Below are 14947 nucleotides of genomic sequence, written 5' to 3' on the forward strand. Positions count from 1 at the left end.
GCATTAAAACATAACGAGGGAATTTAAAACTGCTGATAATTGTAAGTTGAGAGCGAAGTTCAATCCATGCTGAGTATAATGCTTGTGGTAGACTCTCATCCCAATGCAATTTGTGTTTCCATAAGGTTTGCATGAAAATTTTAGCCTTGGTGATGATAGGTCCAATTAATCCGATTGGATCATAAAAACGGGCTATAGTTGAGAGAACAGTACGTTTGTTAATTTGCTGGCTACCTACCACTGGAGTAAATGAAAATAAAAAATTGTCGTGGTTTGGATCCCATACTAAACCTAATGCTTTAGTAATATCAGAACCATCTTTAAATTTCAATAATTGTACACGTTCGGATTCAGCGATACCACACAATACTCTTGGATTATTGGAACACCATTTTCTGATCTGGAAACCACCCTTTTTTAATAATTCAGTAGTTTGCCTTCTAATGTTGATTACTTCATCCACGGTGTCGCCGCCTGACATTAAATCATCTACATAAAAATCTCTGAGAACGATTTTAGAACCCAATGGGTATGATTTCTCTTCATCGCGAGCCAGCTGATGCATTGCTCGAATAGCTAAAAATGCAGCTGGCCTTGTTCCATATGTCACAGTGTCCAATTTGAATACCTTTACGTCATCATCGAGATTACTTCTCCACAAAATGCACTGAAGATATTCATCGGGATGTGTAACACGCACGCATCGATACATTTTACAGATATCTCCACAAAGAGCAATTTTAAAATATCGGAATCGAATAATTAATTCAAAGAGTGTGGATTGAATTGTAGGTCCAGACATCAGCAGATCATTAAGAGAAAATCCGGTGGATGTTTTAGCTGACCCATCGAAAACCACACGCAATTTTGTAGTTGTACTTTCATTTTTTAGCACACAATGATGAGGTAAAAAACACGTTGGAACACCTGATGGTAATTGTGCTGGTGACATGTGCTTTAAATTTATATACTCATTAATAAAATCAACATATTGAGTTTTTAAATCAGCATTACGTTGCAACTTTCTTTCTAAACTGTGAAATCGTTGAAGTGCATGATTATAAGAATCTCCGAGTGAGTCGATATTACGCTGCTTAGGAAGTAAAACAGAATATTTACCAGAATCTAACCGAGTAAAATTTTGTTTGAAATGGGTTTCGCAATATGCGTCTTCGTCTGTTAGCGAAGAGTGCGCGTCAAAACAATTTTCTATTTCCCAAAACCTTTTTACAATTTCATTTAACGATTTTTCATTTTCAAATTCCAATTCAGTGGTTGATTTCTTAGCTATAGCTAACGAAAATGAGTGATTGTATTTTGGAATAATACCGCCACCTGATGCTATCCAACCCAGCCTTGTCTTCTGTAACATAAAATTATTTTCCAGACGAATTTGTCCAATACACAATAAGTTAAAAAATAAGCCGCCACCTAGTAACACATCGATTCTCTGTGATTTGAAAAACATCGGATCAGCTAAGGTGATGTTGTTTGGAATTGACCAATCTGAAATGTTTACGTTAAAGTTTGGTTGAGGATCTGTGATAGTTGTTGTAACGATCGCAGTACATGAAGTTGAATAATCGCCTGAGTGCGATTTTGTAAATAGCTCAACAACCTTGTTTGTTTCAAGTGTAGAATCCCCTATGCCTGATATGGTTGTGTATGTTGTTTTCGTATTTAGCTGCAGCAAGTTGACTAAACGAGAAGTTATAAAATTGAGTTGAGACGCAGAATCGAGAATTGCTCTACATGGAACGAAAGTTCCTGAGGAATTTTTGATGAGAATGATTGCAGTAGCTAGTAGCACACTATTTTCAGATAGAAATTCTGGGGCTTTAGGAATAGACGTTACAGAGGACAGTGAGAGCAGCGACGTATTTTTTGAAGTTGATGGCTCTTCCGACCGATTTGCTATATGTATTTCAGGTGCAACGCCTTTCGAATTAATTGGAGATACAGATTGCATATGAAGCAATGAATGATGCTTTGAAGCACAATGACGACAATGTCCAGACTTGCATTTATTCAATGCGTGACCCTTGCGTAAACAATTTAAACATAACAGCAACTTCTTTGCTTCTTTATATCGAAGCGTTGGGGAAAGATTTATAAACAGTGTGCACTTTGTAATATAGTGATCCTTTGAGTCGCAAAATACGCAAGAGATAGTACCCATATTTGCTGCCAAATAACTATATTTTTTAGTAATTTTCTTTCCTACCTGGTGGCTAGGTGTTAGGGAGACCATAGCACCGTCCATATTCTCCAATACACGACACCTTTTTTCTAAGAAGTCAGTCATCATTTCCCACGTTGGCAAATCATGGACGGACAACTCTTCTTCCCATTTAGCCTTTGATTTAGAATCGAGCTTGGCACTGATGATTTGGATCAAGAAATTGTCTGCGATTTGTTCTTTGGTGCCCAATGTTTGTAAAGCACGCATGTGCAAATTGATTCGATCACTAAGCTCTCTTAACTTTGTCGATGATTCATTCGATATATCCCTTGCCCACAAAATTTCCTTGACGTGTGCCTGTAAAATTAAAGGTTTATTATCAAATCTCTTTTTAAGTAATTCTAAAGCCTTAGCATAGTTTGCATCACTTAAACTCAACGATCTAATGATGTCAAATGCTGCGCCCTTTACGCTTGAAAATAAATGTTGTAGTTTTTCTGTTTCAGATAGTTCTTGGTTATTGTGAACTAAGTTTTCAAATATGGCATGAAAACTAGGCCACTCAGTATAATTTCCATCAAACTTTGGTATTTGTAATTCTGGAAGCCTAATTGTATTCGCCATTGACCTGATGTCTTGCTGATTCTCACCTGACGATTTATGTATTGTTGTAGAGCAACTTGGATTGAATGTACGTCTGACTTGAAGCTCATGTTGAAGTTTTGATCGAACTTTCAAGTACAACATATCGAAATCAAACCGGACCATTCCATCAAATTCGGATATGTCCAATTCCTCAAGAGTAGATTGAGTATTTTCAAATTTATTGGCCAGACGCTCCACATGCTCCAGCCGAACAGAAATATCGGAATCACACAAACTGCTTAAATATTCAGGAGTCAGAGTCTCATTGAATGTTGTTAATTGAAACTTTATTGAAGTGGATCTTGATTTTAAGAGAATTTGTGAAGGCTCACTTGAGTGCTCTGTTGCCCCATTTACTTCAACTTCGTCTATCATGATCAATAATTTAACTCGTGTAAATTTCAAATGTAGCGTGTTCGTATTATGAATTAGTTGCACGATTGCACCGAAAATTGCGTTTTGTATTTGCCCGAATTGACAAATATAAATCTTAAACACGACACTTACTAAAATTTATTTTATGACACGATAGCATAAAATAATATTTGTTCATATACCGATCCAAAATAAAGAAATGCACGATAGCACAAATTGTTTATATATGTCCGATCTGCCGAACTTTAAACTGAAATTAATTGAATATATTTTATGACACGATAGCATAAAATAAAGTTTGCACATAAATGCAGCGAAAGTAAAAATAGAAAGAATGCACAATAGCAATCAAAATGTATGTTAAACTTGTCCGAGTTGACAAACTTCATCGAAAAATGTTTCCAAAATTAAAATGCATGTGCATTATAAATGTTTTGTACGAAATTAAATCCGAGTATATTTTTTCAATCCGATCACGTCGGGGTCACCAATGTTTTGATATGATAACATTTTTTATCACTTTGTAATTATTTATTTATATATTGTTTCGAAATGATAATATTTTATATAAATGTACATTCTTATTTATTTTACATAATTTGAAAATTTATAAACGAGTGAACCAAAGAAACAAATGCGTGCGTCTTCGCCAACGATCAACCGGTAAGAGAGAGTTGCAAATTTTGATACAAAGCATAAAAGGCAAAAAAGCAAGAACAAAGATTTAATAAAGCAAAAATGAAATGCAAATCACCTTTCAAACAAACAGTGTTGCAGTGTAAAACAATGTTAAAAATAATTATTACTACTCTAAACAGAGTCTTTTGTAAATTTTGAGCTGGAATCATATAGAACTGTCATCCTTTAAGAATTGTCAATTATGTTAGATTGACTCTATATACTGCATACCCGAGAAGTAGCACTACTGCGTCCATCATGACCGACTTTAGCGTAACATATTTTTTTTCCTCTCTGATTGTTTACCATTTATCCTTTACATTAATGTATTTTTTTCAGTTTGTTATTTGCTTACAGCAGGTAACTGGCATAATCTTTTGTTGTCTTGCCTGTCATTGCACTCTCCATTCCAAAACATCTTATTTGGCTTAAGCGCATCCTAATTGGTATTTAAATCCTATATTTTTGTTATTCTTTAATATATACGTATATTTATTATGTAACCATTGAATCAGTTACGGAGGATGTACACGGTCTTAGTGATGAAGATGTATTTGTCTCTCAGTAATTCTGTCCATTGGAGTATAAATAAATTGTGGTTTGTTTTTAAAGATTTTATTATTTTCATAGTTAACAAAAATTGTTTAAATTTATTTAACATCAATTTTAGTACAAGAAAATTACTGAAGATATTTTATTATAAACAACAGTCCAAGTGCCAACTAATAGCATTTAAAAATGAAGAAAAAGAGAAGAAATTTCAAAGGCGTCAACTAAGAACTATAAAATTTGGTAATACTAGAAAAAAAGAAATAAAAGACATTTAAATAAAGTATATGCTAGCTCTCAGAGTACTTTGGCAAATGTTGTTCCCGCTAGTGGAAAACACGCCAGATAATAACTGAATCTTCAACAGTAGGTTCAAGCAGCATCCGATCTGGCACTATTTGCTACTATCACTTAACGACAATAAGTGACTGATTAAGCTAGTAGTCGTTGAATATTATCAAAGCGGTTGACTAAATCACAAGAACTGTAATCACGTAAATTCAAAAAATCCGTAGTATTTCAACATAAGCACTTATATCCTACAGAGACTATAAGTGAAAAGATATTTAATCTTCCTGCAGAGACTATAAGTGTAAAGATATTTAATCTTTTCTCTTTTTGCATCCGAAATTTATTTTCCTTTTTGCTGTTAAACTGAGTTAATTAAATTTTCAGCCAACTTCCAAAATTTATCAAAAAATATCTTAAATACGTTGTATATTTTCAATTAACACCTTCAATGCGTTAATGTGAAGACGTAACGTGATCCTTAATCCAAACAAGATGCAGGAACACTAAAGGTTGGTGGTTAACAACATTTGGTAGCAATAACCAATAAAGCAACGGTGGCTGTGTGTGATAACAAATTAATTTTCTTCTTTCAAAGCATTGCAGATTTCCAGATTTCCGACTAAACAGGTTGAAAAATTTAATCTGCTAAGTTGGAGTTTGCCACGGAATATGAACCTGTCCGCGCTGTTATAGGAGTATTTTTGTGATCATATCTTGTAAATGTTAAACATTAATATTCAACTGACTCGCTTATAACGATTAACCAAGTTGAAGTTTAATATTTTTTTAATGAAAGTCAGAAGATCTGAGTCAAGTATCCGTAATCTTTCAAAAAAATATTAAAGACAATTTATCAGTGGCGAATTGGAATATCTCTGCGGTTTTCTTGTTCTTCAACTTTATTGTCTTCTTCTTATTCTTCTCTCTCGTCTTCGATTCTGTAGTCTGCGGTCAAGTAGAAGAGCAATCGGATTTACAGTAACAACAATTTCAGTTAAACTGACACAAATTAATTCAACGCCTTTAAATTTGTCATTTAAAGGCTTTTAAAAATTGTTCTTTGCTGATGGAATGATTTCCTTCTACCGCAATTATTCTTTTCCCCCCTCTCCTTCTCCTTCAATTTAGAAGGCGTGTAGGCTATAAAAGAAAGAATTAACCAACCATTTGAACCTATCCCAAGTTGTGAAGAATAGAAAGCGGCTATGCTTCAAAGTGGAGCCAATCGAAAGGCAAAAATAATTTTACTGCCATAAGAGCCGCGTACTGAACCCAATTAATAAAATACGTAAAAATATTGTAAATGGAAAAATTTGAGTCCGAGTTTAATAGAAGTTGCCTTTGTGATTGTCGTCGCGAGAGATTCTGGTATGTTGTTTACCTCTGTTATCTTTTTTATTGGGTTTACTTTTCGATAACATCAAGACTACTTTTATTATGACTTAAGCAACGACAATTAAGGGATTAACCAGGTTAATAAAGTTTATGGAGTTTGTGGTATTTCTTTACATGCTTTGTTATTCTTTTTATTATTTGTTACGAATTTGTGTGAAGCAAAAAGAAAAACAGAGTCGTCGTTGAAGTTAAAACTTAAGAAAGATAGCGCATAACTTCTATGGAATTATGGAGTTACAAATGAAGAATTTGAGTTATTTTCACTATTGCTTCTTTTTCTAACTTTATATATAATTGTATCAGAATTTTTTTCCATGGGCTATTAAAAATTCTAAATCAGGTTTCGGGTATTGGTTGACTTCGAAAATGACAATAAGATGTATCAATTTTCTTATATAAAAATGTTACACAAAAGATTAACTTAGACTTTAAAATGAAATACCTCATAAACTAGAACTAAGTAAGAAAAAAGATCTGGTATGGAACCGATCTTCACACCCTTAGTTATAGCGTTAAGAGCTTTAAAGTGATTAAAATCTACATTAAACCTACATATAAGACGAGTAGGGCATTATGACCTAGATATAATCTTAAACAGTCATTATTACTAATAAGCAGGAATAGAAGGAATATTTGTAGTGTGAAGGCACTTATTATTGGCATCTGGAACATTGGAGAGCAGGTGGCTTGAATGGAAATCCCTTACAACATTTGCCATCACAGCTGCAACCAGCCAGAAAAAACGGAAACTTTTGAAGTCATTATTTTTTAATAGAATTAAGTAAATAACAGGGAAAAAATAACAATAATTTTATTTAATTATTTTTTTTTTTTTTGTTGGCTGATTGTACTACTGTTTCAAGTATCACCGAATATACTGGTCTTTAAACAGCAAGTATCACACTTAACTTTGAATCCATCAAATTATATTGGAAGTAATGAATTTAAGATAGTTTCATATGATCTCTATACATGTCCCGCTCTTGGGAGTAGAAAAAAAATACTCTAGCGACCCAATCTTCAATAATCTCAGGAAGCTAACAAAAGTCAATAATACCGACTTGTAAAAATTTCTGAACAACACGGACTGAATTTTACAGATCAAACAACAAATTAAACAGCAGGAAACAAAGATTTAGATTCACGGATTGAGTCACCATTAGAATCAACTAACAATCTTTGGCTTTGGAAAAGCATAAATATCCTTTAGATAGATTTACTACTACTACTCTACTTTCGTCTTATGAATCAAAGTTCCAACATGAGCGTGTAAAGTTTGAATCTAGAAAGACTAATAGACAATATAGAGACAATTTTGTTAAATGAACATTCAATTCAAAAATTATCTATTAAACAATATTAATATTTTCTTCAGTTATTTAGTTTCTTTAGTTTTGCACTACAGAAAAGTGTTTTACACTTTTTCCCCCAAACATATACTCTAGTATACTACACCACTGCTTTCTTCGCACCCATAGATCATTAAATGCAGCTACTTAATACTGGTATCAAATACCTTTAAAAAGACTTAAGAATTTGTATTTTTTATATGTAAATTGACAGGTAATCGTAGATAAGAATTAGTGCAGCTAAGAAATGCATTTAATTTTCTAAATCCAATTGTGAGAATTGGTGGATAACAGTTCAAGCTTGTCACAGTCCAAGGAACACTACCAACCTGCCGCATTGCTGCTTAATAGAGTCATAAGATTATTTAATAGCTTCTAATCAATGAATTTGTACAAATGACTAAATTAATCTTTATGTTAATTTATATATTGAGATCACCTCAGATGATAAGCCTCAGTCCTTCAGACTGAAGCACTGATTATACGATATTTACTATGCGCAAATGTAAGCTAATGACTTCAGTAAGTTTGATAAATGAATTGGCTTTCGATTTTAATTAAGTTTTCCATATCAGTGCTTGGAGATTTCATAGAGATAATAATAGTAGAATGATTGGCAGTGGAGAGAAGAGGGAAATGTTAATGTAACAAATGGGAAATGATTTGATAAAATCGGTCATTTTTGTCAAATATGCAACAGACCGAAACTGACTACCTCAGTGCATTAGGGCTAATGCATGTGGAGAGAACAGGTGCCTGAAATAATTGCATTGACGTAGGCTATTGATTTAAAGTTTTTGTTTTGGGCTTGTTGCACTTTAATTAAAAAAAAAATTTAAAAGTAATTGTGAAAAATGTCAAAAAAGAGAGTAAAAAGAATAAAAATAAAATATAGTACATAAAAAATCCTCAATATTATTTGTTAGAGTAATGTACTATTCTTTTTTTTAATGTTAATTATTTAATTAATTAAATTTAAATTAAAAAATTTAAATTAATTACTTCGTACACTTTAAATATTTAAAAAGAAATTTGTTAAGCAATAGTTCTCATATCGGACGGTACTAGAGTTTGAAACTTTGCTTGACTTGTTTTTGGATGAGCAATGTGCTATCATTAGAGTGATAAGTGTTAGTATCTAGTTTTAGATATATAATACCAATAATTGGCACTTCAAAATATTAATTCTCATCAGTTAGCTCTTGACCAGTTAGCTTTCTCTCTCATGGTTAGGAATGATCTAATATATTCATAGTCAATAACTTTATCAGTAGTCGAAAATTCAGATATATAATCTCTAAAATCATTTATTATTAAAATGATATTTGCCAATTAATATTATGCTTTTCCCATATATAATATATTGTATCATCAAATGTCAAAATTTTGTACCATTGAAATTTATGAATCTTTCAGTAAATATTAGAACATAATTTATTAAGTTCTCTGAGAATCTCGGACCACACAGTGAACTCACAATCAAAAGTGAGTTTATTTCTAGATTTCTTTTTATATTTCATTGAATTGATTTGTTTTAAATTTATTCCTTATACAGATTTTCTGGGAAAAAATTTTGTATTGATATCTGAACATTTTAGACCGAATGCTGAACTTATCCTAAGTCTAAGAAAAGCTTATAATTTGAATTCTCATAACTCTAAAATTACACATTTTTATTTTTGCTAAATAATATATTAGCTTCTAGTGTTTTTTTTTTCAGATATTCTGTTTTACTAAAACAAAATTTGCTAAACTATCAAAAAATATTTTTTTGTGGTCACCAGTTCTTTTTAAATTTCAAAGATATCAAAGGTCATTTATCGCACCACTTTAAAAATTAATTAATTCATATGAATTTAGAGTTTTTAACTTAATCATTCGGCTTATTAACATATTTTTTTAGCTCCAAAAATGCTTAAAAATTCAATAACCATTTGATTGGACTATACCTACACAATGTGTGGTCTCCCAGAAATTCTTCATGAAGAGCTTCACAAAGCCACAAAATTCGTTGCTTTACAAATACCAACCTACTCCAGATGACTCAATTGAAAAGGATGAAAAATGCATGACAAGATCAAATATTTTAATTAACTCTACCGCATTAGACACACTAACAAAACTGTCCCCAACTCAATATAAATTCCAGAGGAAAAATCCAAAGAAAAAATACTCTTATAATAGCAATAAAACACAATCCGTAAAAAATGATATACAAAGGAGCAATAATTTAATAAAAAATGTTAAAAAGAGAATAAATTTATTAAAAACGTCCAAAATCCGTGGTGTGAATAAAGGCCGTTGAGTTGGAAAGAATTGACAACCCGCTGATCGTAAGTGATACACATGGGCTGCTGACAGTGTCGCAGACTGATTTCGACGATGCATTACCAAAACTCAGTTCAATTCGGATATTCTAACAACACTGCTGCTTACCCTAAAAACACAATATTGTTTAAGTACAACAAGTAAAATAAAAATAAAAATAATAAAAATAAAAATAAATAAAATAAAAATGATTTTGGTTACGATAAATATCGCTTCCAACTGCAAAATACCTGAAAGTGTTCAAAATCAAGCACAGCGAGAAGAGGCAAAACAACTCGATTTTATATGGATGAAGGCAACCCTCATCTTTTCGGTCGAAAATCTCAAACTGCGTGATAATTAATGTTAAACGGACTATCGAGTTACGTTCCAAGCCGCTGATGTATACAGTTCAGTCGACAGTTCAGTCTCCGAAATGATTACCTTTAATGCGGTGGCGTATGTACGTATCAGCGTATATATGGGTGAATGCATGATCTCGTCTACTTAACCAAAAATGCTCATTATGCTGGCTTATGCGAGTAGTTAGCCGCTTGTCTGCAGCACTCGCTGCAACATTGCAGCACTTTATTTGCTTGCAATTTACCACCTGCGCTGCGTTTTCATTTTAGGTTGTGGCTACGCGTCCATTATGATTTAGATTTCCAAGCTATACAGGGTAGATTTGAGTCGGATAGGAGCGTGTTATTTCACAATTTATTACGACTTTATATACATTTTGTGTTTCGATCATTAAGAGTACGTGACCTTTTGAACTGTATGTCACGGTCATGTAATTGTGATGATGCATTTTGTAGTTCCTTTTTGTTTCGTAGTTTTTATGTGGCCTGACATTTTGTGTCAGAATTATCTTCAGTTAAATAAATTAAAAATACATTAGAAGCAATCACAGTCAACAGAAATGTTAAATGAGTTCTAATCTTTGTAGTGTAAGGAGAAGTTTGATTTATTGTGTTTGATGTTAGTTAAGAGATAGCCAGGGTGAGTAAGAGATATGTGATCCTTTCGTTATGAAATAATTTGATAAAACAAACTACCATATATGATATGTGTATTTCCTTATAGAATGGTTGTTTGTTATATGAAAGATTCATCAGTTTGAGTACAGTTCGCAGTTATCTTCCACATCTTAATTTTTAATAATATTTACAAAGTATATTATATTCGTTGATTTTCTAGGAGGATTTCATGTTTGATATTTTTTTGGCATAAAAAACATACGGGGTCCTTAACCTTTTCAAGATCTTATTTCATTTTGTTTTTAATTCTAGTTGGTTTTATAGAAAAGTGTTAGTACTCCACTTATTATACTGGAGTAGAGACATAAGACATTTATCATTAATCAATATCATATTTTTAATCGTTAGAATAATTTAAAGTTTTCTTTTGTTATTTCTATCCATCCAATAACCTATTTTTATAAGAGTTTTTATTTTAGCAGTGATTTTATTGATTTAATGCAAACGGAGACGGAAATTTAAAATTTGTTATGATTTTTTGACATATCCGTTGAACAAACATTTAAATATTCCTTTTGAATAAAATATTTACTTACATTATCTTTGAGAGAACTTGTAAAACCTTTTCAGCTTCATCAGCAGAAAAATAAATAAATATTTTTCAATTCTTAACACAAAGGTTGGAAGCATTATGAAGTGATTCCCTCCAACATCCATTTCCCTTCTGCGGAGTGTTTACAATACATTTTCAATAGAGTTCGTGAAAACATCTTATAAATACGCCAGCCTCAATAGAATGAAATTCATCCCAGCTACTTGCTGGATGCAGCTCCATCATAATCAAATAAATTTGCGAATATGCACACAACTTGACAAATTGTCGAATGTTTGTTACACGCGAAAGCAGACCTTAAAAGGAGGACAACATTTTTACTGGAACCGAATACTTGACTTTTCATCTGCCTAAAGAGTAACTGAAGTATTTGCGGATGTACTTGAAATATTCATGAGCTTCGAACTCGGCTCGAATGTGCAACGTATGCAAATGCCAAGGAAGGGTGAAATCCAACGTCAACCAAAAGCGCTGCGGACGGGCCTGCGAAGTTTCTCAACAAATTGTCGATTTCAAAATAATAACATAACATTTGTTGTAATAAAATATAATAAATTGATTTATTCCGCGTTGCTGTAAAATTTAATATTAATATTGTTCACCCAAACAAATATCAAAATGACAAAATTTAAAATAAAATCACGTTTGCAAGTTGCCGGCCACAACATTTGATTGACCAACGCAAACAAATCCATTGAAAATATTGACTCGACTTTTTTCCCAGAAATCATCCATGGTTCGATTGAAACTAAATAAAAACATAGGCAAATACAGTTTGACCGAGTTGGCGAGCTGGCAAGCTGGCCGGTTACCCTGAACTCACCTAGTTTCCACGTGGGTCTAAAGTGTGAAATTTCAAAACAAAAAAAAAAATTGTAAAGTAAACTGAGTGAAAAAAATTATTGTAAAAATAATAAACGAAATTATTATTAAATACCGAAACGTTTTCATTTCAACAACATTTGCATTTGGAATCGATTAGAAAAATGTCATCGCAGTTTAACGCGAGTATAAATACAATATATAAATGAAATAATTTCAAATGGTAAATAATATTGTAAATAAAACAATTTTATCCATTGAAACTGAAGTCTACTCGTGAAGCCACATATTAATAAACTCATCACAAATAATTTACAGTGCGATAGTTTTTTCTAATAATCATGATTAACGTTAATGGGGAAGATGAAGAAAGAAAGCCTACTATCTACTATATACTATCTTCTATCTATCTACTACTACCATCCCCGAGAGGCAGCCAGGCATCGACCCGCTTCTAAATTCATCTAAGATCGTACTTTCATAATAACCACAATTAAGCATCAAAGTCTTAAAATTAATGACTACCTTATTGTAACTTTGTTGAAGGGTACAAGAATGGATCATGTATCAATGATAGACCTCAAAATCCCTATGTTAATTTATCACCTTATTAATCAGCTAAGTGATAGGTTGTTACTCTTAGAAGTAATGGTTAAAATTTTGTTCTATTCAGCTTTTCACTTTTAGCTACACTCAATGAATGCTGAAGCAGATTTACTCCTTACGCTTTGGCAACGATTATCGAATTAGATGTTAGATTAATAAGATGTACGACATTGACATAATAAAACCCATGTCATGCAAATGGAATAACTGCTCCTTCTAGAAAGGTGTTTGATTCGGTACCCGTGAATGGATAACGCTTTAGATGACATACTCATCTTCGATAGAAGGACTAGGTGACCAACGATTCGGGAGAGCTGGGTATTACTAACTGGCGACAGCAAGCCATTGATCGAGTTGGCTGCCGGAGACTACTTGACGCGGTCAAGGACGACTCACGTCTTTAATGGCCAACTAAATAAGTTAGTAGTATAGTATGATCTATTTTTTGCTCGTGTCTAATATAGAATAAAAAATTTAATCATGAATGAAGCTCCTGCCAATACGCCAATACTTTTAAGTATATAATATTCGTTATTGAAGGCAATTGATAAATATTACACAATGGGCATCCGTAAATCCATGCTCCATTCATTGTCATACATTTACGCTAAATATTCATTTTATTTCGTTTAAACAGCTTTAAAAGGCTTTCGGAATCGTCTCTGAAAAACGTTAAAGTTTTTGATCATTAGCAATAGAGGTACTCGTTTTGAAACCAACTTTCTCATGGACAAATTTTAATGAGCAATTAATCCCACGCGTTCTAAAAATTATATACTGCGACTTCAGATTTTCCTGAACTTTGTGAACTTTTTTGACGAATCACGCTGCAACCGGCTTATTTGTATAATCTCAGCGAGGTGTGTCTGCACAACAACGTTTAAAGTCAATAAAACTAGAACTTTGTAGAAGTCACAAAGTTTTTTCAGTAGAAACGACTTCTGTATGTTAATCTTAAGACATTTCACCCAAAACGTTTACGATTACCTTTACTTTGTAATTAGCAAAGATCATTTCACTCTTATTATTAATTCCGTGGTATCACAAGAGACCATTATTTGAGCTCAACTGGGCTTTGGTGTACACGATCGTTGATTTAACATAACCTATTATTAATTGTATATATACTATTATTATATATATATAAACATATAATAGTATTAAAACGAAGTACATAACATAAGTATATGAGTCTTTGTTTTAATTCATATTCACATAAATCAATTTGTAGGTTATTTATGTATTGTTTTGTTATATTTCATTCAGTTCATTCAAATTACTCTTTTGCCAATTTTTATCAATAAAGCCGCTAAAATAATTACAATAATTAAGCTTAAACCTTTTTAAATCCAAAATTCAATAATATTCAAATTTGCTACCTGCCCCATTATCAGCCGATCTGCTATCTAACCACAAATGCTTTGTATCTTCTGAACTGTAAGTGGCATTTCGTTCCACAAACTCATTTATCAGGAACTCAATTGAATTTATATGGAAAATCCATAATAGTGAAGCGGCCACTTAATTGTATCCCTTTTGTTCCATATCAATGCCATAGAGGTAAGACTATGATTGCCCAGCATGCCCATTAGCTCAGAGTGCTTCATGCAAATAAATCAACTTAAAATTAAAACATAAAACAAAACATCCATATGTATATAAATATATATATATATATATTATTGAGAGCTGCTTCTGTTGCATATTAAATAAAATAAAATAAATTCATTTAAAAATGCTTTTAAAATATGGATAAAATATCGAGCTCTAGAATCGATATTTGTTGGCGTTAATAAAAATTATAATAAATTTTAAACTGATTTGATATAAAATTTTTTTTAATTTTTTGGCAATTGTTGTTGTTGTTTTTGACACCCGAAAATAATTTCATTGTCAGATAGAAAAGCGCATCCAGAGCGTCAGAGCAAGACACGACAGCCGTGGAATCGTTGCCAGAATTTAAATTATTTGATTAATTGGCTTCGGCTGTGTGCTCAAGTAAATTGATTCATTGGACAACAAAATTCATTGGAAATGTTTTCGATTCGATTTTCCTCATTGAATATTTGTTTAAAATTTTAATTGGTTTTGAAATTCAAAAATGAAACCTCAAATATTGTTATTCACTTTTCGTTTATTATGCATAGCAAAACCC

General features: G+C 32.1%; 2 protein-coding genes across 2 annotated transcripts in view; both read right to left on the minus strand.

Moving 5' to 3' along the window:
• The window catches only part of LOC119673946, a 76241-nt gene extending 73039 nt beyond the window's left edge, over positions 1-3202 (minus strand). Inside the window, exon 1 of the mRNA XM_038085063.1 lies at positions 239-3202. Coding sequence (XP_037940991.1) covers positions 239-3202 — 2964 coding nt within the window. The remainder of the gene's footprint in view (positions 1-238) is intronic.
• The window catches only part of LOC119685949, a 317355-nt gene that overhangs the window by 142199 nt on the left and 160209 nt on the right, over positions 1-14947 (minus strand). The gene's annotated exons all lie outside the window — the stretch shown is intronic.

Source organism: Teleopsis dalmanni, chromosome 2 (assembly GCF_002237135.1).
Source record: "Teleopsis dalmanni isolate 2A chromosome 2, ASM223713v2, whole genome shotgun sequence".
Classification (NCBI taxonomy): domain Eukaryota; kingdom Metazoa; phylum Arthropoda; class Insecta; order Diptera; family Diopsidae; genus Teleopsis; species Teleopsis dalmanni.